At 39.5% G+C, this 26597-nt stretch overlaps 5 protein-coding genes and 2 long non-coding RNA genes across 8 annotated transcripts in view; 4 read left to right on the top strand and 3 right to left on the bottom strand.

Annotated features, from left to right (window-relative positions):
- LOC141914114 (uncharacterized) overlaps positions 1-164 on the bottom strand; it is a 2969-nt gene extending 2805 nt beyond the window's left edge. The window contains exon 1 of one of the 2 annotated variants that reach the window (XR_012620707.1): positions 19-164. This is a non-coding gene — a long non-coding RNA (uncharacterized LOC141914114). The remainder of the gene's footprint in view (positions 1-18) is intronic. The other variant, XR_012620706.1, reaches the window with a different exon arrangement.
- LOC141914292 (haloacid dehalogenase-like hydrolase domain-containing protein 2) overlaps positions 1-3113 on the top strand; it is a 17097-nt gene extending 13984 nt beyond the window's left edge. The window contains exons 2-8 of the mRNA XM_074805578.1: positions 517-668; positions 1005-1213; positions 1480-1564; positions 1908-1990; positions 2091-2227; positions 2726-2789; positions 2971-3113. Of these exons, the coding sequence (XP_074661679.1) occupies positions 538-668; positions 1005-1213; positions 1480-1564; positions 1908-1990; positions 2091-2227; positions 2726-2789; positions 2971-3080 (819 nt within the window). The 5' untranslated portion in view covers positions 517-537 and the 3' untranslated portion in view covers positions 3081-3113. The remainder of the gene's footprint in view (positions 1-516; positions 669-1004; positions 1214-1479; positions 1565-1907; positions 1991-2090; positions 2228-2725; positions 2790-2970) is intronic.
- LOC141914293 (uncharacterized) lies at positions 1442-21437 on the bottom strand. The gene is made up of 3 exons (XR_012620753.1): positions 21416-21437; positions 20985-21121; positions 1442-1598 (listed from the first exon to the last, which is right to left on the bottom strand). It is a non-coding gene; the product is annotated as an uncharacterized LOC141914293 (long non-coding RNA).
- LOC141914291 (WD repeat-containing protein SL1-17-like) lies at positions 4478-9464 on the top strand. The gene is made up of 9 exons (XM_074805577.1): positions 4478-4487; positions 4960-4987; positions 5342-5447; positions 6122-6297; positions 6689-6837; positions 7855-8045; positions 8559-8651; positions 8752-8830; positions 9228-9464. Exons 1-9 carry the CDS (start codon positions 4485-4487, stop codon positions 9315-9317), a joined length of 915 nt encoding a protein of 304 aa, XP_074661678.1. The 5' UTR covers positions 4478-4484; the 3' UTR covers positions 9318-9464.
- On the bottom strand, positions 9872-12997 carry LOC141914054 (peroxisomal membrane protein 11C-like). The gene is made up of 4 exons (XM_074805319.1): positions 12665-12997; positions 12162-12340; positions 11604-11684; positions 9872-11196 (listed from the first exon to the last, which is right to left on the bottom strand). Exons 1-4 carry the CDS (start codon positions 12941-12943, stop codon positions 10938-10940), a joined length of 798 nt encoding a protein of 265 aa, XP_074661420.1. The 5' UTR covers positions 12944-12997; the 3' UTR covers positions 9872-10937.
- LOC141914053 (RNA-binding protein 28-like) lies at positions 13030-16943 on the top strand. Its single transcript, XM_074805318.1, has 2 exons — positions 13030-13174; positions 13592-16943. The coding sequence occupies exon 2, from the start codon at positions 13596-13598 to the stop codon at positions 16137-16139; it is 2544 nt and encodes an 847-aa protein (XP_074661419.1). The 5' UTR covers positions 13030-13174; positions 13592-13595; the 3' UTR covers positions 16140-16943.
- On the top strand, positions 17097-26597 carry LOC141914290 (F-box only protein 15-like). The gene is made up of 15 exons (XM_074805576.1): positions 17097-17148; positions 17860-17988; positions 18199-18267; positions 18580-18684; positions 19519-19629; positions 20362-20454; positions 20994-21203; positions 21983-22118; positions 22358-22440; positions 22515-22570; positions 23223-23318; positions 23827-23939; positions 24365-24426; positions 25543-25657; positions 26138-26597. The coding sequence occupies exons 2-15, from the start codon at positions 17891-17893 to the stop codon at positions 26246-26248; spliced, it is 1458 nt and encodes a 485-aa protein (XP_074661677.1). The 5' UTR covers positions 17097-17148; positions 17860-17890; the 3' UTR covers positions 26249-26597.

Raw genomic sequence — 26597 nt, 5'->3', positions numbered from 1 at the left:
GGGGTGAATGAATTATACCTTTACCGTAGCCGCCCATATCCATCCATTCTATTGCGGTTCCTTGCTCCACTTTTTCTTGCACATTGTTAACCGAAATCCAGTCGTTCACGAAATGTACTAAATTCACTAATTGTTACAGTTGGATGATCACTGTAAAGTTCAGCGACACCTGGATGGAATAAAGAAAAATAAAGGGATTATAGAAACAATCCAACTGAGAATATGTCCCATCATATTCTAACAGAGCTGTCAACCGTTATTGGTGTTCAGCATTTGTTACTATTCTATAATCAGAAATACTGATTTCGTGAACAGAAATATGTCGGATGTTACTGAAGGTCTTACTGTTGATTACTGATTAATTTGAACATTTTCGTTCATATTTCAATGAAATATTACTGAAAAAAAATTCAATTTGTTACAGATAGCACTTTTCAGAGGTTGACAGCAGCACTGTTCTAAATCATTTAACGTCTGAATTATTTCATGTTTTAATTTCTCAATTTCTAATTGAAGGTTTGAAGCGACGTTGATTCGATGCACCTAACAGGAGCGCGGTTACTCCTAGCGGCGATGAGACGAACTATCGATGCGGTTATGGTTGATTTGAGCGGAACTATACACATAGAAAACCAGGCGATATGTGGCGCTCAGGAAGCACTTGAAAGGTATGCATCAAACCTAACTTAACCGATTTTATCTAAGACTACTTTCGAACAAAACCCACCAAAAATGGGTTTTAATTCAACCCCGGCATTTATACTTTATTGTTGGAGATATGAATTGTACCCCACGATTAAGATTTAAACTGGTCCAATAAAAAACTGAGCCCAGTGGCACAGCAGTGACTTAAGTCCGAAAGTATTCTTGAAATCTTAAGACTGGTATTAAGTTCTTAGATTGGCTATTGAACTAAATTGGTCTTTGACTGGTCTTAAATCTAAGTCATGACTGGGCAGCTGGCCCTTAGAAGTAAAACTCTGAAACTCTGTCGTCTGTTTTAGGTTAAAACGAGCGAAGGTCAAGGTGAAATTCGTGACGAATACGACTAAAGAATCGTTAAATCGTCTGCACGAACGACTCTGTAGTTTGGGATTCGATTTGAGTAAAGACGATATTTTCACTTCGTTAACGGCGGCGCGGCGACTGGTCGAAAGGAGGCGTCTGCGACCCAGATTGTTTCTAGAGGAGGTTGCTTTAGAAGATTTTCAAGGTCAGCCCACCGACATTCTTGAGATATTTTTAGATTATCTTAATGATTTTTCTTTATTGTTTTGATTAGTGATATTTAAGATAAACATTTTCTCAAAGATTCGTATGTTTAGTTCGGGAGATGGAAGATGTTCATCAAAAATTAAAATCATTCAATCCAAAAAAAACTTAAACTTACTTAAGCACTGAACTTTTTGGGAGAAAAACCAATCGAACTTACCATTGTTACCGAAATATTGTTGAAATGTTGTTGAGTGTTGATTTCAGGAATCGATTGTAATGATCCGAACGCGGTCGTGGTCGGGTTGGCTCCGACAAAATTCAATTATGCTGATATGAACGACGCATTCAGGTGGGCCGAATCTTATCGATCGTGACACCGCTACCTAAAGAAACGATAAAAGATTGAAAAATTCAATAAAAATATTAAATCTTTACTATTTTTAGGTTATTGTTATAGAAATGTTCATTTAAGAATATTGTGCTTTTATACAAAATGGTCGCAAAGCGATGTTAAAATTGATTTAAAGATCACAGGTTACTTACTATACTCACAAGCAAAACAGTTATTAAAATGTCAAAATTTGTTCAACAATGCGGAACCGCCGCAAAATGGCGCCTGGTAACTGGAAAATCCCATATTGTAAAAATTATTTTTAATCTTAATCAAAATGTGTGAAATTATTAACATTTAGGTTGGTGCTAAACGGAGCCAGTCTGATTGCTATCAACAAAGCTCGATATTACAAAACGTCCACTGGACTAAATCTAGGAGCTGGTATGTCTTATGTCGACTATCGAATTCTGTGAATTGAATGTCGAAATTATAAAACGTATTTGATTTGAGACGACACTTTCTGTATCTTTTTTTTGTTAAGGCCCGTTTGTGGCCGCCTTGGAATACGCGACTGACGGTACTATAGCGGAGATTGTAGGAAAACCGAGTGAATCATTCTTTCAAGAAGCCCTCAGAGAATTAGGCTGCCAGGCTCAACACACTGTCATGATAGGAGATGTAAGTTCATCTGACAGTTCAAACTCCAATACGATAAGGGCAGCGTCCAGTTTAATAAAGAAAGCTTAACTAAAATTTTTAGTTTAATTACTTTTGGCAACCTTGATGTATTCAATGAGGACAATAATTCAAATTTAACCGTTTTAGCCTTTTAAGTGACTCAGGATGCGGTTTCATTGAAATGTTTAAGCTTAAAACGGTTACGTTTGAATTGTTGAATGCAAGTTTGTAATGTCCTTATCGTGAGGTAACCATAAGCAATTGAACTAACTATTTGAGTACTTTTTGGTGAAGCTGGATCCTTCGGCTAGTTGCAACAGCTTCGTGTAGTGCCTAGCGGGATCATCATGGTTTATCCGATGAGTATTTTAGCAAACTTTTGACCAACTGGTCCCAGTAAACTGTGACGAAATATCTATTGAATTCATTCAAAACTGATATAGAAATCTATACCCCAGGTTGCCACTGGGCCATCAGATCGAGTATTTCTATTTCCAGGATGTGCGCGATGACGTAAAGGGCGCCATGGACGCGGGCATGATGGGTATTCTTGTAAAAACCGGTAAACATTCACAACGAATAAAAAGCAAATATCTGATTTTGAATTTAATCCAGATTTCATAAAAACGATTATAAAAAATCTAAACGGCTTTAAAAATAATGAAAACTACTGGGAATGATAAATATGATTTTCAAAATTCGAATTCAACGTTTCTAAAGTTTTATGCTGATAATTTCTCCAGGAAAATACAGACCAGGCGATGAGTCTAAAATAGATCCGGCCGCGCCGACTTTAGTTTGCAACGACTTCCCCGAAGCGGTCGATCGAATTCTACAACTCAGACAAACTTAGAACTTTAAATATATTCCAAAAATATGTATTTATATCATGTACAAGATCTCGATTAAAAATGGCTTCATGTTTAAATAAGACTTTCTACTCTTTCTCAACTTCTATGTATTTCTAATACATGATCTGATCGTTTATAATTCGTTTGATGAAGAATATGCCAACTATTTTTTGGTCTGCAATTCGGGGCTCCACAAAAATATCTCACTTATTCATACTTTAAATGCCATGGATGATTTAACATGATTTCGAAATAGGAAATTGATTATTTCTGCTTTGAAAAGACCAGGGGCAAGGTCAACGAGGAACGGACACAATACAAATGATCGTCGCTTCATCGATTTCGAAACGTACGTGCTATTATTCAGAACTGGTTGGTCATCATAGCTTAGAATATCAGACAAATCATCAAAAATATTCTCTACGCGAATTCAAGACCTCAAAAACTGTAATATCCTTTACCCAAAACGAATTAGCCAAATGCATAGGACGATTGAAATATTACGGCCAAATATCAGAATGAGTCTGACGCAAAATATTTTACCGAGTTGAGAACCGCCAACTTTTGTTTCTTTTCCCATATGTTTCAATGGATAAAATTTACGTCCAGGGTGGTTGAGCTGTTCAAATAATCAACCGGGGGAGCTTACTTTAGATAACAATTAAAATAAGCAGATATAGAATGGAACTAAAGGATAAACCGTCTGAAAAGTTTTCACAGGAGCCTGGCACTGCGCCTCCGATGATGTTACATTTTAAACACATAGCCAAACGGGACCATTATCAAAACCTGTTCCACCAAAAAAAATTAAGAAATAACGTGAATTCTAATTCCGAATTCCTACAGCGAATGGAATTGATGTTTTAAACCCAAAACGTGAACGTTCTTGGTCACGAGCCGAAAAAAGTTGGCGAGTCGCGCCGCCAGCACCAAGACCAAAAACGGTGACCAAGATGACGGCAAATGTTTTACCATAAAAGAATTACAATCTACGAACGATTTTGGACCTGCAATTTTGTCGAGATAAATAAATATCAAAGCGCTTACCAGTTGAGAAACTCGGGATTGCCATCGTCCAGAAACCACCCGTCGTCACCGCCGCCATTGCTCTTATTCGTGTTCAATATAAAACCTTGATTTGAATTAGGCGCTACGGTGCTGCCACCACAATTCAATTCAATACAGTAACCCATATTTTCTCTATTTTAAAATATTAGATTATTTCTACGTGTATAAATAGGTGCTATCAATCAACATCTGAATATGATTATATTTGAATACGCAATTTCCACGGTATAAACCTTTATCTGCGGAAATTAGGACCCGCGCATCATGAGGAAAATATGGGATTCGAACCTGATCAAGTACCGGCGCTCTGAACATTCACCTTGTCGCGGAAGTTGACAATGGTAAGTACCGACCAAAATTGTTCATTTCAAGGGTTAAAAATTAAATTTCTCCTTTTCGAGCGATCAGAAAATCGTGATCGCAAGCTTAATCGAAGATCCGATATGTACTAAATGATATGATCGTTTGCTAGGCGTATCTGCGCGCCTAAAGCTTCCTTAAACAACCCTTAAATACCGGTTACCAGGTACACCAATCCTAGATGGGTTCGAATCCCACTTGAGTAGTTAGAATTTTTGGAATAATCAACTGAGTAGAAATTAACTGTTTTATTGCTATTTAGTGGCATTTTATCTTGGACCACTAAAAGTTACTAAAGACTCTGTTCTTCCTTTCTTGGCCTCCTTTCAATTTTTAATCCCAAAACCAATCAATCACTTAAAAGTTTTCTAGCCTACTTATTATTTGTAATCCTCCTTCCTCTGTTATTTAGGTAATCTCAATCTAAATGTTTTGGTTTTTTATTTGCTTCAGTATTCTATCATTTACAAAGAAGAACAAGGTAAGTTTGTTTGATTCCAAATTCCCTCTCGGCAAAATCTACCTAATTAAAGAGATTCATTCCCATATTTTGTTAGAATATCTAAAACTCGATCCTGCAATCAAATATCTATGATATACAATATGCATTTTGATACCAGAGCCCAGTTTCAGCCAGAAAAAGCCTAAAGATAAAATGAAATTTAAGCCGAAATCAGTTAAGTTTGAATTGTTGTCCTCATTGCAAACATGAAGTAACCAATGGCAATTATACCAAAAATTTTAGTTTAACTTTTTTGTGAAACTGGGCCCAGGGCCTACAATAGTTTCTATTTCAGATTTAATTATATTTCTCTCTTGTGTTTTGTTTCTGTAGCTCATGAAGACAGTATTTGGACGTGCGCTTGGGGTAAAAGCGAGCGAGATGGGGTCGAAAATATCGTCACTGCAGCAGTGGACGATATCGTCAAATGTTGGAAGTGGTGAGAGTAAAAGTGTTTACAAAATAATCCCCTTCTCATTCAGCCTCAGGTCATATTCTAGGATGTTTTTATTCTCTAGTTTAGTCATAGTGGCACTTCTTTTATACCTCTGGGCTATATATCTGTACATGGACTATATATCTGTACATAAGCCTATTGTGGGTCATATTGAGATAGATAAATTAGAAAATTCAGAACTTGGATTTGAAGTCAATTTGACTGTTGGTTTAGAAACAATACTTCTGGGCTGGGTTTCATATATGTGGAAGAAAAATAATCCCTGGGAATATTTTGAAATTCGTCAGTTTTAACCATGGTTTCTCATTGTTGCTATGTTGGTTGTCACCCAGATTGAGAATTTATCCCTAGGGATAACTTTGATACTCAGTCTATGAAACCGGACACTGGTAATCAGAGAAATTCGGGGAATTTTCTTTTCTTTAAAAAGATCAACTAATTTTGTAAATGAGCGAAAATTGGGTACAGGTCAGAGAAAAATTTGTTGAGATTGCTAGATTGCGCTTAAAATCAATTTGAATCTGTGTTAACTGATTGGATTCTTAGCAGATCAGGACAGGGAAAACAACATGCATGTCAGGGAGAAATGCAAGTCAAATAAGAATGGCCACTGTGCTCATATTTTGAAAGTTTGTTAATTGTTTATTTTCTCGTAGGACCGGTGAAAATAAACTAGAATTACGTCACGTACTAGAAGGACATCAACTTGGTATCGTTTCCGTGGATATTAATTTAAACGGAACAATGGTAGCGTCGAGTAGTCTCGATAGTCACATACGACTGTGGGATCTTGAAACGGGCAAACAGCTGAAATCATTCGACGCCGGACCAGGTATTAAAAAAAACCTCTCCCAAAATAAACGCCCCTCTCGTCTCATTGGCACCAGAATAAAACGTAAAACATCTCACTGGGTCCCTAGTAAACTTTCTTAATCTAACTAAACAACATTTCTGGACGATATATGGACTCGAACCTGATATTGCTGATGGCTTCAAGATCCCCCCCTAGAAATTGTTTACCAGTTCAGTATTTGTTGTAAGGCGCTATTAGAATCAGGCTGAGAGGGAAAAACTTTCTAGAATCTTACATTATACCATCGGGTTCGAACCCAGCATTATTTACCATTATTTGGTCTAAAGCTTTTTGAATCCCTCTGGGTTCAAATCCAACGTGACGAGTCTCGAATCTCTATAGTAACAAATCTATTGTTGTCGTTTTTCAGTTGACGCGTGGTCAATCTGTTTTTCGCCGGATTCACGTTTCCTAGCGACCGGTTCGCACACCGGTAAAATCAACTTGTTCGGAATCGAGTCCGGAAAGAAAGAGACGTCTCTCGATTGTAAGATGAAGTTTACACTCAGCGTCGCTTACGTAAGTTCAAATCATTCTCCCAAATTTGGGAAATCTCTTTCAGAGTCTCCTCAATATCCAGCTATTCTGCTCATAGATTGACACCGTTGAACAGGATTCTAAGACTGTGCAGAAAACCCGTTATTGCTGCTTTGCAGCTATATTTAGGGTTTTCTGTTACATCACAGAAAAGATGTCTGCCTCCATAAATCCTCCTATGACATCTTCAAATGGATGTGGAGTTTAGATACTTGAGTTAAGATGGAGCCTACCGTAAATCCCCCTATGACATCATCAAGTTGATTAAGTGGCTCTTCAAGAGAAAGTACACCATCAGATTGTTGTACCAGGCAATGACACAGTAGATAGCCATCTCAAAGCACAGCTCAAGACATTTCTGTTCAAGTCACCATCTTCGTCTGGAGAGCGCCTTTGATAATAGCCCTGCTATTTACAAGGCGCTATAGAAATTTACAACCCTATCCCTATCTCCATAAATCCCCCTATGACATCATCATATAATCCCAAGATACTGCATTCAGTTCGTATAATTGTACAAAGTAATGCCACAATTTTCAATAGCAGAACCTATTTTATAGATCGGAGCCACTTACTGAAAAGTTGGTTAAAGATAACCGGCGGATAAATACCATAGTAACAATGAACTTTAAATTGTCAACTCTCCACTGGTTAACTCTAACTTCAACTGGTTTACTTGAACCAACTTTTGAGCAACTGCAGCCCCAGATAAATACCATAGTAACAATGAACTTTTAATTGTCAACTCTCCACTGGTTAACTCTAACTTTAACTGGTTAACTTGAACCAACTATTGAGCAACTGCAGCCCCAGATAAATACCATAGTAACAATGAACTTTTAATTGTCAATATGTCAACTATCCACTGGTTAATTCTAACCAACTTTTGATCAACTGCAGCCCTTGAATGTCCTAGAAAAAGTCACCTAGCCACTGGTTAATTCTAATAAACCTTTGAGCAAATGATCAGTTCTGAATGATATGATTGTATTTACACAGAGTCCGGACGGGAGGTACATCGCAGCCGGTTCAATAGAAGGTACGATCAATATATTCGACATGACGACCGGTAAACTGATGCACGCGTTCCTCGAGGGCCACGCGATGCCCGTACGGGCGTTGTGTTTCTCATCTGATTCTCAGCTACTCGTCACAGCGTCGGACGACGGTCACAGTAAAATATACGACGTGTAAGTGTTTAATCTGTTTCACTGTTTTCAGTAGAAAGTTGTAGATCTTTTAAATGTAGTTAAATCTTTTATTTCTGAAGAAAGATGTACCGATAGTAGATTGACTGCCATTTCAGCAGCTTCACTAGTACAAGGTCCCTACGACTTCTTGATTCCTTAAAAGCTCCTTCTAAATGTAAAATGCTTTTAAATGTGCTTGAATCGTAAGAAGTCATTCGAACTCATTCTTTGTGAGGACTACCATTGACTGGAACCATCTCTCTGAGGAAGTGATAAACTCTCCGTCGACTGAAGCCTTCAAACGGCGGCTCCAGTCTATCTAAGTGCAGTTAACCCTCTATCCCCCACTAACGAAAAAGCCAGAATTGGTTGCTGTTGGCGTAACTCATCAAGATCAAGAAGAGAGCGACTAAAGTTGTTCAAATTGCAGATCTCTCCTCATAGTAATGTAGTAGATAGGTTTGCTGCCATTTCAGTTTCGTCAAATTTGATTTTTTTCGATGAATTTTCCAGGCAACACGGAAACCTAGCCGGCAGTTTATCGGGTCACGGATCGTGGGTATTAAACGCTAAATTCTCACCCGACAACGCGCACATTGTTACCTGGTAAGATACATGACAACCAGTATTGTAAACCATAATTAGTACAGAATCCCTCATCACCATTCGCTTGCGGTAAGACTCGGTTTGAATCACTTTTTTTCAGTTCCTCCGATAAAACAGTGAAGATTTGGGACGCCGGTTCGCGACAATGCATTCACACTTTCTACGACCATATGGACCAGGTACGTTTCGGACGCCATCTTGTTTTCCGTAAACAATCCATCTAGTTGTGAGTTAATAAAATTTGACCCACAAACTGTTGAACTGGATCCATAAAATTGTTATTTGCTGCCTGGTAATATTTCTGAAGAGGTTTGTTTCTTGACTGATGGCTGCCTCCATGAATCTACCTATGACACCATCAAATAGATACTTCTAGATAAGATGGCTGCCTTCATCAATCTTCCTATGACATCATCGAATTGATAATTCCAAATAAGATCGCTGCCTCCACAAATCTCCCAATGACATCATCTCTACACAAAATCATCGCCATTTCTTTTATTTATGTCCTATTCTGGACAAGTTCATCTTCACCACTTCAAACTCGAGTTGAAACTTACCGAATTTATTTTACAGGTTTGGGGAGCTTGTTACAACGCGACGGGGTCGAAGGTCGTCTCGGTGTCGGACGATCGAGCCATTCACGTGTACGATTGTCCGGTTTGAGTCAACGCCCCCTACTGGCCAAATCGTGAAACACAAGCAGCCTTATTTACTTTGCGAATCCTTGCAGCGGTCGGAAAAAACCTGAAGCAAAACTGTAAATACTCTTAAACATTTTTTGTAAAAAAAAACTTCTTGTAAAGAAATAAATATGAACTTCTGTAAATTTCTAAAGAAAAACTTGCGTGAAATACTTTTTCAAATGATTCGCGGTTTTTATGAGGAATTGAAATTAAGGAGGATCGACAATTGTTAATTCCGTTGAAAAACGCATTAGTAGAGGAAGGAACAAGACGTAATGACGATGAGAATTTTGAGGAGAGGAAAGATTCTTACAGTCTCAAACTGGAAAAACCCAGAGTATTGTAGAAGGTATGTTAAATCGAGTTGTTTCCTAAGATTCACCTGTATTGCAACGAACTAAACCTACTGTCCTACCTTCCAAGAAATGTAGACGATATCAAATCAATTTTCTAAGATTAAGTATACTTTATTTTACTAATAGTTTTAATTGTTAAAATTATACATATAATTATAATTCATAAAATATATCACTAGAATTTATATTCAATTGGCACGTTTCTTTTTTGAAATATTTACTAAATTTCATAAAAAATAGTATAAGTTGTAATTACCACCACTGTTGAGACCAATGAAAAACAAAAACAGAATTTGGTTCTATGAATATTAAAAGAATGGTATTTCCATTGAATTCGAGTTTGAGCAAATTTCAAAATGGCATTAAAAAGATGGCGGCTTTGCAAAACAGACTGACTGTATTTTGAAGAGGATATGAACTTATAATCTTCTAAGAAACTGCAGCAGATCTCACAACCTAAACAAACTTCAATCAGCAGGACCCCAGTTCCACAGGACCTGAGTTGGAATTGCAATCGAGAGTTAATTCATTGAAAATGAACTTCCCACTACAATTCATAACTGTGGAACTTGATCCAGCATACCAAAGTACATACGTAGTCATCCTTCCTTGGCCGGGATTCGAACCTGATCGCATCGCTACACTCAGCCACAGCACGAACCCCTGCCATGGATGATATGTAGTTTACAAAGACTTCCTCTACTACACTGGAACCTCGTTACAATGAACTTCAGGAGACCAGAAAATCTGTTCATTATAACCGATAGTTCTATATACAGCAGAACCTCGTTACAACGAACTTCAGGAGACCAGAAAATCTGTTCGTTATAACCGATAGTTCTATATACAGCGGAACCTCGTTACAACGAACTTCAGGAGACCAGAAAATCTGTTCGTTATAACCGATAGTTCTCTATACAGCGGAACCTCGTTACAACGAACTTCAGGAGACCAGAAAATCTGTCCATCATAACCAACAGTTCTAAATACAGTGGAATCTCATTACAACGAACTTCAGGAGACCAGAAAATCTGTTCGTTATAACTGAAAATTTGTTATATCCAGTATGAAAATAATTAGATTCTCTTATTCGGGGCACAATTTTATATTCTTAATGAATCTCTGTATAAGAGTTCGTTGTAACAAGGTTCCACTGGATCTCAACTGAATTTGTCCTTCCAATCAGAAACATACAGTCCTGTAGATTGTTTAGATCTACTTACTGGTTAATCTGTCTCTAATCTCTAATCTTTACTTTTTCCCGATGCTGCTGTGGATTTTTGATTTGCTATTGCCAGGTAAACGAACCCGACCGAGGACGTGGTACCGAATAAAGCCGATATCAAGGGCGACAGTTGCCCGGCCCAGAGGAATCCTTTCGGCAGCCAGTGGACGGCGTTCATCATATCGGCGACATTCCGTACGAGTTCCACCGTTTGAGTGTGGAGAGTGCGGCGGAGCAGGTGGATCTGCTCATCAGTGGAAGATGTTGCAGCGCTGTCTCTGTGGATATATAGAAAGTGGAAACATTTCAGAGAGAGTGATATCCACAAAAATACGGGTACAAATCTACCCAGCCTGGAACCTGCACCCCTTGACAGCCTGTAACCAGCACAGGGTGGCAACTGTTATTCAAGTTGGCTTCTTTTTTTTTTTTGATCTGCCGAGAATCCAATCAATTAACACAGTCTCTCCCCTCCTCACCACTGATTTCAAGTTGAGTAGCCACCCTACTGCACCTCCTCAGCCTGGAACCTGCCACCCTCTGGACGTTCAATTCACCATTCAAAGAGAGAGTGACCACAGGGTACTAGTACCAGGGATAAGCAACAGTTCACCATCAAACTTCTAATACAAGCAGCAGATTGATACCCGCTGAATAGCGGCGGCGGAGAAGATTTGATATTTACCTGGCTTCTAACAAATTCATCGACTGACGTTTGTTCAATCTCTTCAAGTTCACACGTAAACCGTAAATCGTTAAACAGTTTCTGAAAATATCAACACAAACATAAAACAGCTTTAGTTAATGAAATTCATTTCTGGGGCTGTTGCTCATAATTAGTTGGCCTAATAACATAGTTAAATTGCAGTTATAATTAAATAGTCACTATATCCAGAGGTTAACTATAACCAACCTTTCAGCACCTCTCAGTGACCAACAGAGTTTAGATGTGCCAGTTACCCAAGCTAGTTAAAATATTTAACGATCAAATAAATGCCACGCTCATACGATGCCATAATTCACTTTTGATAGTCACTGTGTCAACTATCCACCGGTTAACTCTAACCAAGCAACTGCAGCTTCAGATAAAGACCATAGAAACAATGAACTTTTAATTGTGACTAAGTCAAATATCCACTGGTTAACTCTTTAACAAACATTTGAGAAACTGCAGGTCCAGATCTTTAATTTTGCGCAACAGAACCCAGGATCGACCTTTTAAGCGTAGATGAAGGCTTCTTACCTGATAATACTGATTAGTAATGATATAGCCCATACAGCCACGCTCCATGTCTGCCACCTAGTGACATTAACCGGTACTAGTCTAAGTTCCCCTAACCAGGCTATATGCTCCACTGGGTAGAACAGTTGATTAACTATGTTACTGGCGACTCCTAACAACGACATGATGGGATGTTTCTCCTGAAATAAACCAAAGCGACATCATTGATAAAGACAAGTCATCAATCAACTCAGGTTTATAGGTAGGCCTAGAAGGTTTTGTGGTAAGTAAGCTAGGGCTAAGCACCCGCCCCTGTATATCCAAATATCTCTAGTTATAGTAGGCCTAAGTAATGCAGCCAGGGTCGTACACGCGGGGAACAGTTAGAAATCTTGGAAAGCGCCCTTTTTGTAAATGTTATTGGTAGTTTAAAAACGATAATCTGTCTAAGCAGGGATTTGAACCTGATGGCATCAAGATTGTCACGGTATAAATCAAATGTTGTGTAACATGGTTGAACTTACAGTATGTCCCCAGCCGTACGACTTTGTGAATAGCGCCATCGGAATATCATCGAACAGACGTAGTATTACACGACACGCGTTTAACCGATCGGCGATAGAGCCGAGCATCGCGCCCGGCCCAGCAGCAGCCCCTGGGCTCGAGGAGCGCCCACCACCGCGGGAGGCGAGTACTCCCAGTAATCTACTGCAATAAGAACAGAGTCTAATCACTTTATCTCTGCCATTACTCGACTTTACTAAATTCGAATACGCCTCGAATTTTGACTGACAACTCGTCATTTTCGCGCAAACAAGGCCACAAAATTCGATGACAGTTAAAATCGCGTCGAGAGGTAGGGGTTTTTCCAGCTACACGGGCAGGTGCGCGGAATCCCTCACCGCTTGACGCGTCAGCACGGGGATTCCGCTACATTAGGAAACCCCCACTACCGCATGGTATATTTTCTGATCGGATTAAAGTGGTATTTGTGATTAATCTGAATTGCTGAGCGGTTAATAAACGATTTCGAGGTAAACTTCACGTTTTAAACTGTTGGATTATAATTTTCGATGTTGAAGTCACGTGACGAGTTGAGTATTATTCGAGAAATAAACCATTTTTCGATGCAAATTCAATTCAAAAATTTATTATTATCCTCACAGTCCAGTCAGCCAGTCATGATAAAATAAACAGTTAGCAGTACAGGTTTGCTGTTAGTTTTGGGTTGAAGGTAAGGGATGCTGGTTAGGGTAAATTTAGGTTGCCTTTCAATGTGTTGTGCGATGGTTTAGTTAGTGTTATTGAATTGAAAAGAATCAATAAATGTGGTTCTGGTTGGGGTCTTTGGAAGGGGCCTAGAAAGATTAGGTTGTGAAGGATTGTTATAAATAAGTACCAAATCTGAGTCAAAAATCTCTAATTCGATCAATGATATTATCTTATTTCAGAAAAATGACAAAAACAGCAAAAAACCCATCAAATGATAGCGAGGGTGTAGAAGGCAGCCCTGGCGAGGGTGTAGCAGTAGGGGGCGCTGCTGTTCGATCGACCGTCTCTAAAAACACGTTATTCGTAAGGAATTTACATCCGAAAACGACGAACGAAGATCTGGAGAAAGTATTCAGTTCGATCGGACCGATGAAACAATGCTTCGTTGTCAGCGGCAACAATAACCGAAGAGGCGATTCGTCGGACATCGCGGCGACGCCCGCCGTCTGTCGAGGGTTCGGTTACGTTACCTACTCGCTGCCCGACGATGCCCAGAAAGCTCTGAATCTTAAACCGAAACTTCACGGGCGCCCCCTGGTGGTCGTTCTCGCCGATAAGAAGAAAAAGACGAAGAAAAAGAAAAAACCGACGGCGGCAAAAGATGAGGAGGAAATCGAAGATGAAAGCGTCGGTGAGAATGAGGAAGTCGAAGAGAAAGTGGCGCCGCCTGTCGGTGAAAAGCGGAATAAAAAGGTCTCGAATAAGACGTATGCGGTCGACGTTTTTTGCGACGCGAAAATCAACGCGAAAAAATTCTCGAAAATCGAAAACGTCGAGAATCTCGCGTTTGAACGTTCGACCAATCAGAATCGAGCGACCTTGAACTTCGCGACGAAGGACGCGATGATCGTCGCCGTTAAACGATTAAAAATGATGAAAATCGGCGGAAAATCTTTAAAAGTCGTTTTACAAAAAGCGATCAGCGAATCGGAATCCGAACGAAAGTCCCGATTGATCGTACGTAATTTAGCGTTTACGTGTAACGAGGATTTATTACGTAAAACGTTTCGTGCGTTTGGTCGTCTGACCGACGCTCGGATACCGACGCGCGACAACGGGCGAAAATTCGGCTTCGCGTTCGTCCAGTACGGATCGACCGCCGAGGCCCGGCGGGCGCTCGACGCGATGAACGGTCAGTCGATAGCCGGTCGACCGGTCGCCGTCGACTGGGCGCTCGCGAAGAGTCGATACGAGGAGTCGCAACAAAACGACCAAGCTGTTGCTAGCGGTGATGACGATGATGATGATGACGATGATGCGAGCGATTCAGAGATCGCTAACGATGATGAAAATGGAGAAAATGATGACAATTCCAGTGAAGATGAGGAGGAGATGGTTAGCGATGAAGATGCAGAGATTGATAGCGAGAATGATGACCAATCTAGTGAAGATGAAAAGGAAAGCGATGATGAATCGAATTCCGATGAAGATGATGATGACAGTATGAGTGACGATGATGATTATGATGATAAACGGCCGCGTGAAGCGTATCGTAGCAACGACGTGGAACAAGGTAAAACCGTGTTCGTGAAGAATCTGTCGTACGACAGCGTCGAAGACGACCTTGACACCGAGTTCGAGAAATTCGGCGAGGTCGAATACTCGCGTATCGTCGTGAATCCGGATACCGATAAATCACGCGGTACGGCGTTCGTGAAATTCCTCGAGAAGTCGGCGGCCGAGCGGTGTATCGCTGCTGCGGCGAGCGAGGACGACGACGGTATCACGCTCGACGGACGCCGTCTGATCGTCAGTGTCGCCATCTCGCGGGAGAAATGCGCAGCGAACGACGCGGCCAAGAAACAAGAGAAGAGAAACAAACCTTCGACCGATAAACGTAATCTGCACCTGGTACGCGAGGGTATGATACGACCGGGTACGCGCGCCGCCGAAAACCTCTCGAAAACCGATCTGGCGAAACGCGCCCGTTTGGACGCCGTTAAACGCGCCAAGCTGAAAAATCTGAATATATTCGTGTCGTCGACGCGTCTGTGCGTTCACAACCTGCCGAAACGAGTCGGAGACGCCGAGTTGCGCCGTACGTTTAAACAGATCGTCCCATCGGCGCGGGTTACTGAATGTCGCGTCATGCGAGATTTAAAGAAATTAAACGCCAGCGGAGTCGGACAGTCGCTAGGATACGCGTTCGTCGCTCTCGGTAGCCATGACGACGCGTTGAAGGCGTTGCGCGCGATGAATAATAACGCGGAGTTGTTCGGCGCGGAGAAACGACCGATTGTCGAATTCTCGCTCGAGAATCAGGCGAAACTTCTCGCCAAGGAGAAACGTCTCGAGCGCTCGAAGGCGAAATTAGCGGAATCGTCGGGGAAAACCGCGAACCCGAGGAAAGGTCGCGTCGCGGGTAATCAGGTCGTGGTTCCCGTACCGGCGGCAGATGGCGCCGCCGCCGTTTCAGCGGGTAAAATGAAAAAAGGTCTGCCGTCGCATTGGGGTCCGAAAATACGTCACAAACCGCGCGGTCCGCAAAAACTACCCGAAAAACCGAAAGGGCGACCGAGTCGTAGCGAATTGAAACGACAAACGGTCGAGAAATCGGACTCAGTTCCGGCGCAGCAACGAGAGCCGAAACAGAGAAACGGTAAGAGGAAAGCACCAGCAGGGGGCGCTGATAGTTTCGATCAGTTAGTGAATAAATATCGACAGAAATTCGACACGAACTCGAAAACAACTTCGAATAAACGAAAAAAATCAAAATGGTTCGAATAAAAATAAGAGACAAGAAAAAACTTTTGTTAAAAAGTTAATTATAGTTATTAGAATTTGTGCGGGGTTTAATTAATTAAAAGCGGTTATTAAAGCATTTATTCTGCTGCCTTGTTTGATGATGGTACATTTTAAGTTCAGTAGACTGTGAAGCATTGAAACTGCTGTAAATATCTGTCATCACTGAGTCTACTGTACATGAGGTATTTATTGTAAATGTACATGTATTTAATTTAGGCTGAGATAAACGGTAGGGTCAGTTACACAGTAATTGCTTAGATTGAAGACCAGCCATAAGACCATAAATTGGTTTCATTGCCAATCTTACAACTGCAGACTAGTATAAAGCTGATTCTGGTTCTGTAGCTAATCTAAACAACCTAAGACCAGTCTTATGATTTGAGATACTACTTTTAGACTAAGTGATTTCGTTACAACAAGGCCTGTGGCATAAAACTTAAAATCATGGTTGATTTATTAGAATTTCTGTCAAAGTCAAGAATATTATTTCCCATCACATGTGTTAATCATGAATAGATACTACTCTGAATTCGGTTTATAGAAAATATAACAATCTAAAAATGTACATGTAACAAAACATGTGATAAACATGTAACATGTGTAAATAAAACATGTACACTTTGAATTAAAAGATTCGTCTTAGAATTGTCTTGAAACTATGTTTATCAATGGGATATTTATGATGATAACATGTTAATGTGAGTGACAACATGTTACATGCACATGTGGACAACATGCACATGTGATATGTATGTCATGTACATTTTGGAATCAGTTAACAATTAAATAATGTTATAAATGTACATTTGTTTGTTTTTGTGGTCTGTGCTTGTATCGAGAGGACGGCTTTTGACGATTCAATTGTGTCTCTTTCGGTTAATAGGACTCTATTCTAAGGTGACGAAGACACTATTGTGGTTGTTGTTGTTGTCGTCGTTGTCAAGGTCGTTGAGCCAAACAAATATTTTCGTCTAGCTTTAGAAGTTTATAGGTACATTTTGATCAAATTGTAATATTGTGTATTAAGCCCTCATTCCCCTGCCCTTGATTAGTGTATAATTTACATAGGAGATATTTGATCTATTTCATTCATTAGATCCCCTCAAAGTTCTACCAAACTTCAGTAGGTCCCTCAGAGTCAGTAGAACCTCTCTCCTCACACAGCTGAGACACTCACTCACTGACTGACCCTGACTGTCCGTGTGTGAGGAGATAGAAGATAGTATGACTATGTCTATGATGATGGGTGATGCCAAACTCTGTGACGATCATGTTGACGACTTAAAAAGATAATGCTGTGAATTGTGACGACTTTTCTGATGACGATTCATGATTTTGATTCATTTGAATCTGAAAAGCAGGAAATGTTAAAACTCTAGATTCCCATACCTCGCGTTACATTGTTATTTCATTTCTGGAATGTGGTTACAGTAGATGGCTTAAATTAGGCTAAAAAAATAGATACCTTGTTTCTCCGCTCTGCTGAGCTTAAATGTTGACCCGGCCGGCCGCCTATCTACCCTATACATAACTTTTTTTTAAATCGTGATCAATTTTACCACAACAGACCCGGCCGCTATAGAAATGAACTGTTTATAAATTTTATCATATTTTACAAAAATGACCCGGCCGCTGCGGAGAAACAAGGTATCATTTTTGTTTAGCCTTACTATATTTGTTTCTTTCAATGGTTCATTGTAAGTCGGATAAAATCGAGGATACTGGTACGAGAGATGGCCACCGGGGGGCGACACCGGACCCATCTAGCCGGGTACATGAGGAATCGTCGTGAGGCTAAAAATAACAAACCCGTTCACGAAAACGCAAACAGGTAACACAGTACGCAGTACTTGAAAACGAGTAGTTCAAAGAGAAAGGTATTTTGCCAGAGGATGGATGATACGATTAAAAACGTAATCTATGTTATCAAGAATAACAATCACAAATTTAAACACGACTGAACTTCTCTGAACCGAACCATCTTAAGGATGATTCCTTGGGTTAAAGGCATAAGTTTGATAATAAATGTGTAATTCTGTAGGGAAACTCCATCGAAGAAATTCCAACCGAAATCTCGTCCCGTGTTCAAAGGGAAGCCGTGTCTGTCGAAGTAAGTTCATTTAAACCTCTGCAAACAGATCTCCGAAACAAAGAAACCCGAAAATTTTACTGAGTAAAAACTACGAATAGACGATTTGGACGTTTCGATTCAAATGCTATGAGCCATTCTCCAAAAAAAATGTTCATATATTTGGAAAATGGCTTGTGGCATTCGGGTCAAAGCTTCACATTCATGAGTCTGTGTTTTCTTCCAGTCGCTTGTCTGAGAAACCCAAACCAAATCAAGACTTAAGTCAACTCATGGCAGAGTCTAAAAAGAAATTTGTCAAAAGTTGAGATCGTGATGGATTTTATTTTACAGTTTACCAGACGAGATTCTGTTGCAAGTGTTCAGCGCTTTAACACCCAGTGATTTACTGTTAGCGGCTCGAGTTTGTCGTAGGTGGCGCGATCTAACAAATGATAAGTACGTTTTCAAGGGGCAAATAAAACTTAATTTCATAGAGCTATCAATCTGTAGTCTGGTACACCGATTTTTTACCGTCCACGGACATTAGACATTTTATCAGCACATTTTCAAAAACTGATCGTCCACACTTCACATGTGTTCAGTGCTTCACCTGAGACATTTCTAATTGAAAATGAACTACAAACACCAGATATTAGACATTTTATCAGCACACTTTCAAAAACTGATCGTCCACACTTCACATGTGTTCAGTGCTTCACCTGAGACATTTCTAATTGAAAAATGAACTACAAACACCAGATATTAGACATTTTATCAGCACACTTTCAAAAACTGATCGTCCACACTTCACATGTGTTCAGTGCTTCACCTGAGACATTTCTAATTGAAAAATGAACTACAAACACCAGACATTAGACATTTTATCAGCACACTTTCAAAAACTGATCGTCCACACTTCACATGTGTTCAGTGCTTCACCTGAGACATTTCTAATTGAAAAATGAACTACAAACACCAGACATTAGACATTTTATCAGCGCACTTTCAAAAACTGATCGTCCACACTTCATATGTGTTCAGTGCTTCACCTGAGACATTTCTAATTGAAAAATGAACTACAAACATCAGACATTAGACCAGCGCACATTTAAAAACTGATCATCCACACATCGCCCCACTACACTATAGTGAATGTCTGAAGTGGTGCAGGATTCCAAGCTGCGGATTGTTACCATTACAATAGTGAATGTCTGAATTGTTTCCAATTTTAATGAATTATTAGAAATATCAAAATCGAAGTTGCACAACTATTTTTGCTGTCGATTGTAGTTTAATTTGGAAGCCGATATTTGATGAACACATTCGGAAAGACAAGAAGAAATGCATCGCTCAACCGCTCGATCCGCCTCCCGGTTACTGGAAGACTGAATGCATCAAAGGGTAACCTTTTAATCTTAACTTGTTTTACCAGTTTTACCTTGATTCATCAATAGGGCTTTAATCAATATACGACCAAACTTGAATAAGTACCGGTACAGTAAACCTTGCCTTAGAAATCTGTCTAAATTGGGACCGGTGGAGAAATCGGACCGAGGTGTTGGTGAAGTTCGAGGAAAATACATTAAGAGAAAGAAATAAGTCAATACAGTCAAACTCGGATGTAACGTCGTTGGATTTACCGTAGATTCACTTGTATCGTATTTTTCCCCAGGTCCAATTTTTCCTTCTATTAGGCCTTTAAAAAAGGCCTCGAATATACCGTATTTTTTCTACGTTACATCCGAGGTAGACTGTAAAATGATTTCGTAATTTAGTCCCGAGTTATTCGAAAGTCAAAAGTCTGAATTGGCCATGTCTGAGCGAGTTAAGTGCGGAGGTTTAATAGGCTTCAGAGTACTACAGTGTCGCCAATCTGAGACTGGCAAAATTAGCGTCGGAGCGAGGTCCGTGAAAAGGATCTACGAAGAAAACGAGAGAGATGCTACGGAAATCAGAAACTTATTTCTTCTTGTCCGAATTAGTACCAAGTCCAATGTGAGGCGGGGTTTACTGTCAAGACACGCGATACAGACGAGAGTTTTCAGTATCAGATCAAGAGAAAATCTCGCTGATTTCTCAATGATGTGATCTAGATACTGCTGATATATAAATACCATCATCATCAATTTTTAGGGGAGTCGCGAATAGGAATGGTTTCATCGGTAAATATCTAAAAAAGAAAAGTCCCTACACGAAATTACCGGCTGATCTGAACAAGGCGTTACAGTAAGTAATAGAGTCTTCCCCGAGTCAGGGTGAGAACTCCACTAGAGGGAGAGAGAGAGAGAATGGTAGCGCTTTTGATAAAGATGGGAGATTGCTCTCCGTAAATGCCAAAAAGAATCTGGAAATACAGTCGTTTCGAAATGTCCCTAATGTCCGTGTCTGGCAGCTGTTTTTGTTCCAAAAAAAATTTGTTCAGATTTGTTCATGTTTAGTTATGGAAGGTATTACCTTGCCTCTTTGATTACTGACTTATCTGTTGCGACAATTTAGTTACCACTTTGTCCTGACTTGATTTTGATGATAAGTATGTAAATAAAGACCTCCTTGAATGAGATAGCAGACTGTGAGCGCTTGCCTCAAATCAAGGGCCCACTAAATTCTCGAATTCTGGGACAATCACTGGAACTATTCCTAGAACACGTATCATTAGGCGTAGCCGGCTACTCCGGCGTTACCGGAGTCTACCGTAACTGCTAAATAAGTATTTCCTCTGCAGGATTTACCAATAATAGTTAAAACTTCCGCCTTACCTTCGTCAGGTTGTTAGGGATATCCTGGTTGTTGTCGTTCGTCGATTCCGATGGTAACGAACATCCGGTCACGTGTAAAGACGTCTACTATTTCGCCATGTCGGTAACCGTCCGCTGGTACGATCTCCAACTGCCCCCTGTCGACAGAATAAGAAAGCTTAAAATATACAGTATGAACCCTGTGTTCGTCGACAAGAAAGGCAAAGCCTCTCCGAACAGGTGCGTAATATATGGGATTGTTTAAAAACGTAAGATTTGAGAAACAATAGGGATTTGAGGTCAAAAGTTTTATTCAGGTTTCATTAAAATTCCATAACGATAAGAGAATGAGACATAGTTCTACAGGGACTACAGGGATTTATGGTCGAAGGGCACTGTTGTATTCGGCAGCTTTGAGAGAATAGTGACGAGTAAACTAAAGATACCAGTACTTCGGACTAATGTGATACGGTCTAACTCCTGCAGAGTAAGACTGAACCCTATAAAACTGCATGTACATTCTAAAATGTCTCGGGGTTATTGTGTATCCGAAATATGTGTTAAACTTTATTATAGTATGCGATGCGCCATTTTATTTTCCAATTTTGCAGAAATGCGATTTAAAGGCAGGTAAATATGTATATTGCCATTTGTTATAGTGATAACGTTTTGTACTGGTGCAAGTTATGAGGATGCATATTTTTACGATTTCCAGTATTTTTAGTGGCAACGTCTTCTTCCAGTCTACAATGAATGCCTTCTAACTGCTTACAGTAATTGTGAGATGGCAGGCTGAATACCAAGATGTTGTTTAACAAGAGAATATTTAAAACCTGTTCAAGACACTGAATATTGTTATTAACATGTGGCTAAACTGTATTGCTTCAGACGTTGTTTTACAGTTCTCGAGTCCTCCCGATTTGAGCCGGATTTTGGATAAACAAAATTCGCCAACCAATTCACAAGAGTCAGAAGTTCATAGTTTTTTGACCGATGCGGTTGATATATTTTCCTTACAGTCCGAGTCAGAGGTCGTTGTTGCTGGAGAGAGATTTCCACTGGTCGAGATGGTGCGAGGATAAAACACCGCTGTCCGAAGATGAGGCTATCAGAGTATTTGATTTCGGAGATGGTGTAGCCGTTTCTAACTGGAAGGTAATTTACGTAACTATCATGTCAAACAAGTTTTGAATGGAGGTACTTGTAATGGAATAATGTCATTACCTTGGCATTTGATTTCTTATGGTCATACAGCACGTTCAAAATGTCCTGCAATTCACATTATAGTATTTTATCAAAAATTTCATATCTCTACGTATGATCTTTTGTATTTGCAATTTTAAGCTTCCGAAGTTTCCGATGCTACAAGACAAACTTCCTGCTGTTATTTTCAGGGTGATGGTGAACTCGCATTTATCACCGTATCATTTCACGCCCATCAGTTACTGGACAGGTGTATCCAAGGCAACGCGTACGGGTAGGTTGACTATATTGCCCGGTTTTTGAAATTCGTAGAATTTAAATTGTCTTTAAAAAGCAATGAATTTGTAGGTGCGCTAACCTCCAAACTCGGAAACCTAAACGTCAAGATCTCGATGGCAAATATGGTAAGATGTTTGATGAAAATCTAACAATATAAAGGACAGCATTTGACGGTTTCGCCTCAATTCTAGGAGCCACGTGAACAAAAACTAAAAGAATAGTGGCGTTTAGACTAATTCTATGAGCTATTCTCAAAAACTAAGAGAGTAGTGACGTTTAGACTCAATTCTATGAGCTATTCTCAAAAACTAAGAGAGTAGTGACGTTTAGACTCAAATCTATGAGACATTTTCAAAAACTAAGAGAATAGTGACGTTTAGACTCAAATCTATGAGACATTTTCAAAAACTAAGAGAGTGGTGACGTTTAGACTCAATTCTATGAGACATTTTCAAAAACTAAGAGAGTAGTGACGTTTAGACTCAAATCTATGAGACATTTTCAAAAACTGAGTAGTGATGTTTAGACTCATTTCTTTAAAATCTTCTTCAATAGAATAAAGAAGTTTCCAGTTCAATCTAATGTTTTAAAAATGAGCGCTAATTATCGCAACAATGGGGACCTCGAGGGACCGCCACAAAATGGCGCCTAGAAACTGGAAACTTCTTTATTAAGTCGAAACGTCAAATACCCTCTTACTATCATCTCTAAAATCCCAAACCTTTCAAAAATCATAAATCCCACAACCATCTATAGATATGTGCTTGCTATTTCCAGGATTCTACGGCTACAGTTGTATCATTGAGGTGCGTGATCAAAGAAATGTTTTATGGAACGAACAGTTTTTGAATCTCGACAACACGAATATGTCAGGTCTGTAAAAAACGATATATCTGAGATTTGGCAACCACCGAACAGCTAGGTCAATATAGTTGGTTCCTTGGATAATCTTGAAAGCAATATGAATTTGTATTAGGGCCTTCCTTAATAGTAGAACTACCATCAAAGGCATTCTCCAGAAACATGTGATGACTTGTACAGAAATGTTTTCAGCTGGGGCTGACGATATCAGATATTTTGGCAACCACCAAACAGCTATGACAATAGGTGGTTCCTTAGATAATACTTGCTATGGTAGCAAAGGATTATTAATTTGCTTAGAGTCTTGGGGTGACTGCAGTTTACATAGATGTCCCTTTAATGGCTCCGTACGTAACCTAACCATAAAACTATTCCGTCATAAAGGTGGAAAGGTGACAGTTAGATCTTGATGGGATATGAGAGGAGAATCAGTGCCATGGAGGGATCGGCTGTTGTAGGGAATTCCACGCGATGCGTGCAAAATGTCCCGGATGATTTTGATTCTGTTTATTTTCTCCAGGTGATCACGTGTGCCTATCGCCTATTGATGCGATGGACAACGTCTATCATCAAGTCTTGTCGAAGAAACTGAATTTTCCATGGAAGACCGATCTTTTTAAAGGCATCATGCAGGTAATGTATGTAGACCATGGACGTCGTCCATGTGTAGACCTAGTGTCCCTGTGTGTATATAAAGAGTCGTTCTGCTTTCTAAATAAAGACAACGGTTCCAACAGCTTCCAAGTTCCCAATTTATGCAGCTTGATGACTGCAGCTTAGCTTTTCTTCAAATTCTTCTCTATCGTCTCAAGACTCTTCACTTCTGCTGCCAACCTCGTCGCATGCTGCCCAATGCTTGTCCTGGTGCTAGTTCCATAGTTATGGCTTAGACTTAAGGCAGGTCTAAGAACAACATAGTTCTATAGCAAATCAAACAACTTAGGACCAGTCTTAAGATTTAAGACCACTTTTGGTCTTAAGTCTCGACTATGGAACCGGCCCCTGGTGCCTCGTGTCTCTTCACTGAAATCCATCTTCTTTTTTTTAATCTATTCCAGGATATGTGTATTATGGATGTGACGGTGTTGGACAAACACGAGCTCCCAATTTGGACAATCAGGTGAGCGACGACCAATCCCTCTCCCATTTCTCTCTGTAGAGCTGTTTACACATTAGAAAGATGGCAGCACGGACAGTCACTTTCTAGGATGCGCCCACTCTTCATGCGAAACGAGGAAGAACAAGATGTCCATCGATTTTTCCTTCGTAACTTTAGAGTCGACAATCTCAGGAATCATTTTGAGGTGCTTGCTTTCCAAATTGCATGGTGCGATTAATGACATTCGCTGTATCACAGCCCTCCTCTAAAGCAGTGGACCTTTTTGAAAACCTTAAAGATCATATTAGAAGCCAACGCCTTCGACATCCTTTAAGCATCTACTTCTCCACTTCGATGTACTGATGACTTCAGGACCTAGTTCCACAGTTCTGAGTTAGGATTCTGAGTTTGAATCTCAGTTTAGGATTTCTGAGTTTAGGATTTAACTCAGACTTAACTCATCGAAAATGAACTAATTTCAACTCAAGAGTTAACTCACAACTGTAGTACTGGGTCCAGAAGTGATATCAGTGATATAGAACTGTTTGGTAAACTTTCTAATTCTCAGAAATTCTCAGAATCTTGTGGTTAACTTTCAAATCTAATTCAACGTCACGTCCACTAATGACTTGATATTTTCTACGATCAGACTTTTCCTACCGGTCGAATCCGTCATCCATCAATTTGTTAAAAACGTGACAGTCTTTTCTGTGCTTGTTTAAACTAAGGCTTAAAAATGATACCTTGTGTTCCCCTAATCGGCTGGATCACTTTTGTCAAATATAATAAAATTTGTAATCATTTCTATAACTGTCGGGTCTATTATTGTTAGCTTGACCATGATTTTAAAGAAAGGTACCGAAGCCAAGAATAAGGTTGGAATAGAATGATACCTTGATTCTCCTAATCAGCTGGGTCATTTTTGTAAACTGCAATAGAATTTGTAATCAGTTCATTTCTATAACTGCCGGGTCTGTTATTGTTAGCTTGATCTCCAAAGCAAGTAATGTACAGGGTAGACAGGCGACCGATTGGGTCAACTTTTAAGCTCAGCATAAACGAGAGAAACAAGTTATCAATTGTTTTAGCCTAAACAAACATATTTATATTTTTCCTTTTTTTCTCATCTTCTCAAAGCTCACCCGTATCGATCAGACAGTCTGCTCAGAATATCGATTTTGAATTCGAAGGAGACAAACGCGGAATACATTACCGAGATAGTAAAGGGTATATCAACTTATTGATTGACTGTGTAAGTGTGATTGTACGGGAGATAAATGTTAAATTGATAATGAAATTATATTTTTTTTTGTGATATATATTCAAAGAGATATTTTTCCCACTTCATACTGTTAGAAAATAAAGAAGTTACTGTAGATTGGGTACTTCATTCAGGTGAAATAGTTATCCCAATATTTTTTTTTCAAATCTATTACTCGGGGAAATTGTCCCTCCCATTTATCTGATTGTTTGGATCGAGTAGATTTATTTTCGATCTCACCTGCCTTGAAAAAAACAGGAGGTTTGATGAATAAACGCGAGCCACAATCATAAATCAAGCCAAAAATGACAGTTCCAGATATTGAGATTTTTGGCTTAATTATCGTGGGATTTCTATCGTTTTTCCCCACATTGTTAGTTATTATCGGAACAATGAGCAGATGTAAATTATATAATTTCACTACCCGATTATTATTATTATTATTATATAAATATTCTCTGTATTTCGCAGGATCGATCGACGGCGAAGAACACGGTCGTTTCGTTACAGTTATTCATCGCCATGGGAACCATCGACGATTGGTTCGGAACGAACTATCAAACGAAACAGACGAAAAAATGATACGATTTGAATTTTCTAGTTTTCCGATGAGATTTACTGATATCTGAAGGCCCAGTTTCATGAGAAATATTAGTCCGAAAACGGTTAAGTTTATATTGTTGGTCCCATCGAAAAGATGAAGTAACCAATAGTGATTAAAGGAAAAATTTGGGTTAAACTTTTCCCTGAAACTGGACCCAGTTACAAATATTGAGATTTAAACCCTGTTCTAATGGCAATTGTTGATCTTACGGTGTGTACGCTCGAAATTCTAACAATGCAATGTTTAAAAAAATCGTCCTGACTTTTCAAAGTCTTCTTACTTCAAATTCTGTGATAGCGAATGATGCAAATATTATTATTATTGAAA

This window comes from Tubulanus polymorphus, chromosome 12, assembly GCF_964204645.1.
Source record: "Tubulanus polymorphus chromosome 12, tnTubPoly1.2, whole genome shotgun sequence".
NCBI classification, from domain to species: Eukaryota; Metazoa; Nemertea; class Palaeonemertea; order Tubulaniformes; family Tubulanidae; genus Tubulanus; species Tubulanus polymorphus.
This window is presented reverse-complemented; position numbering and strand designations above follow the sequence as displayed.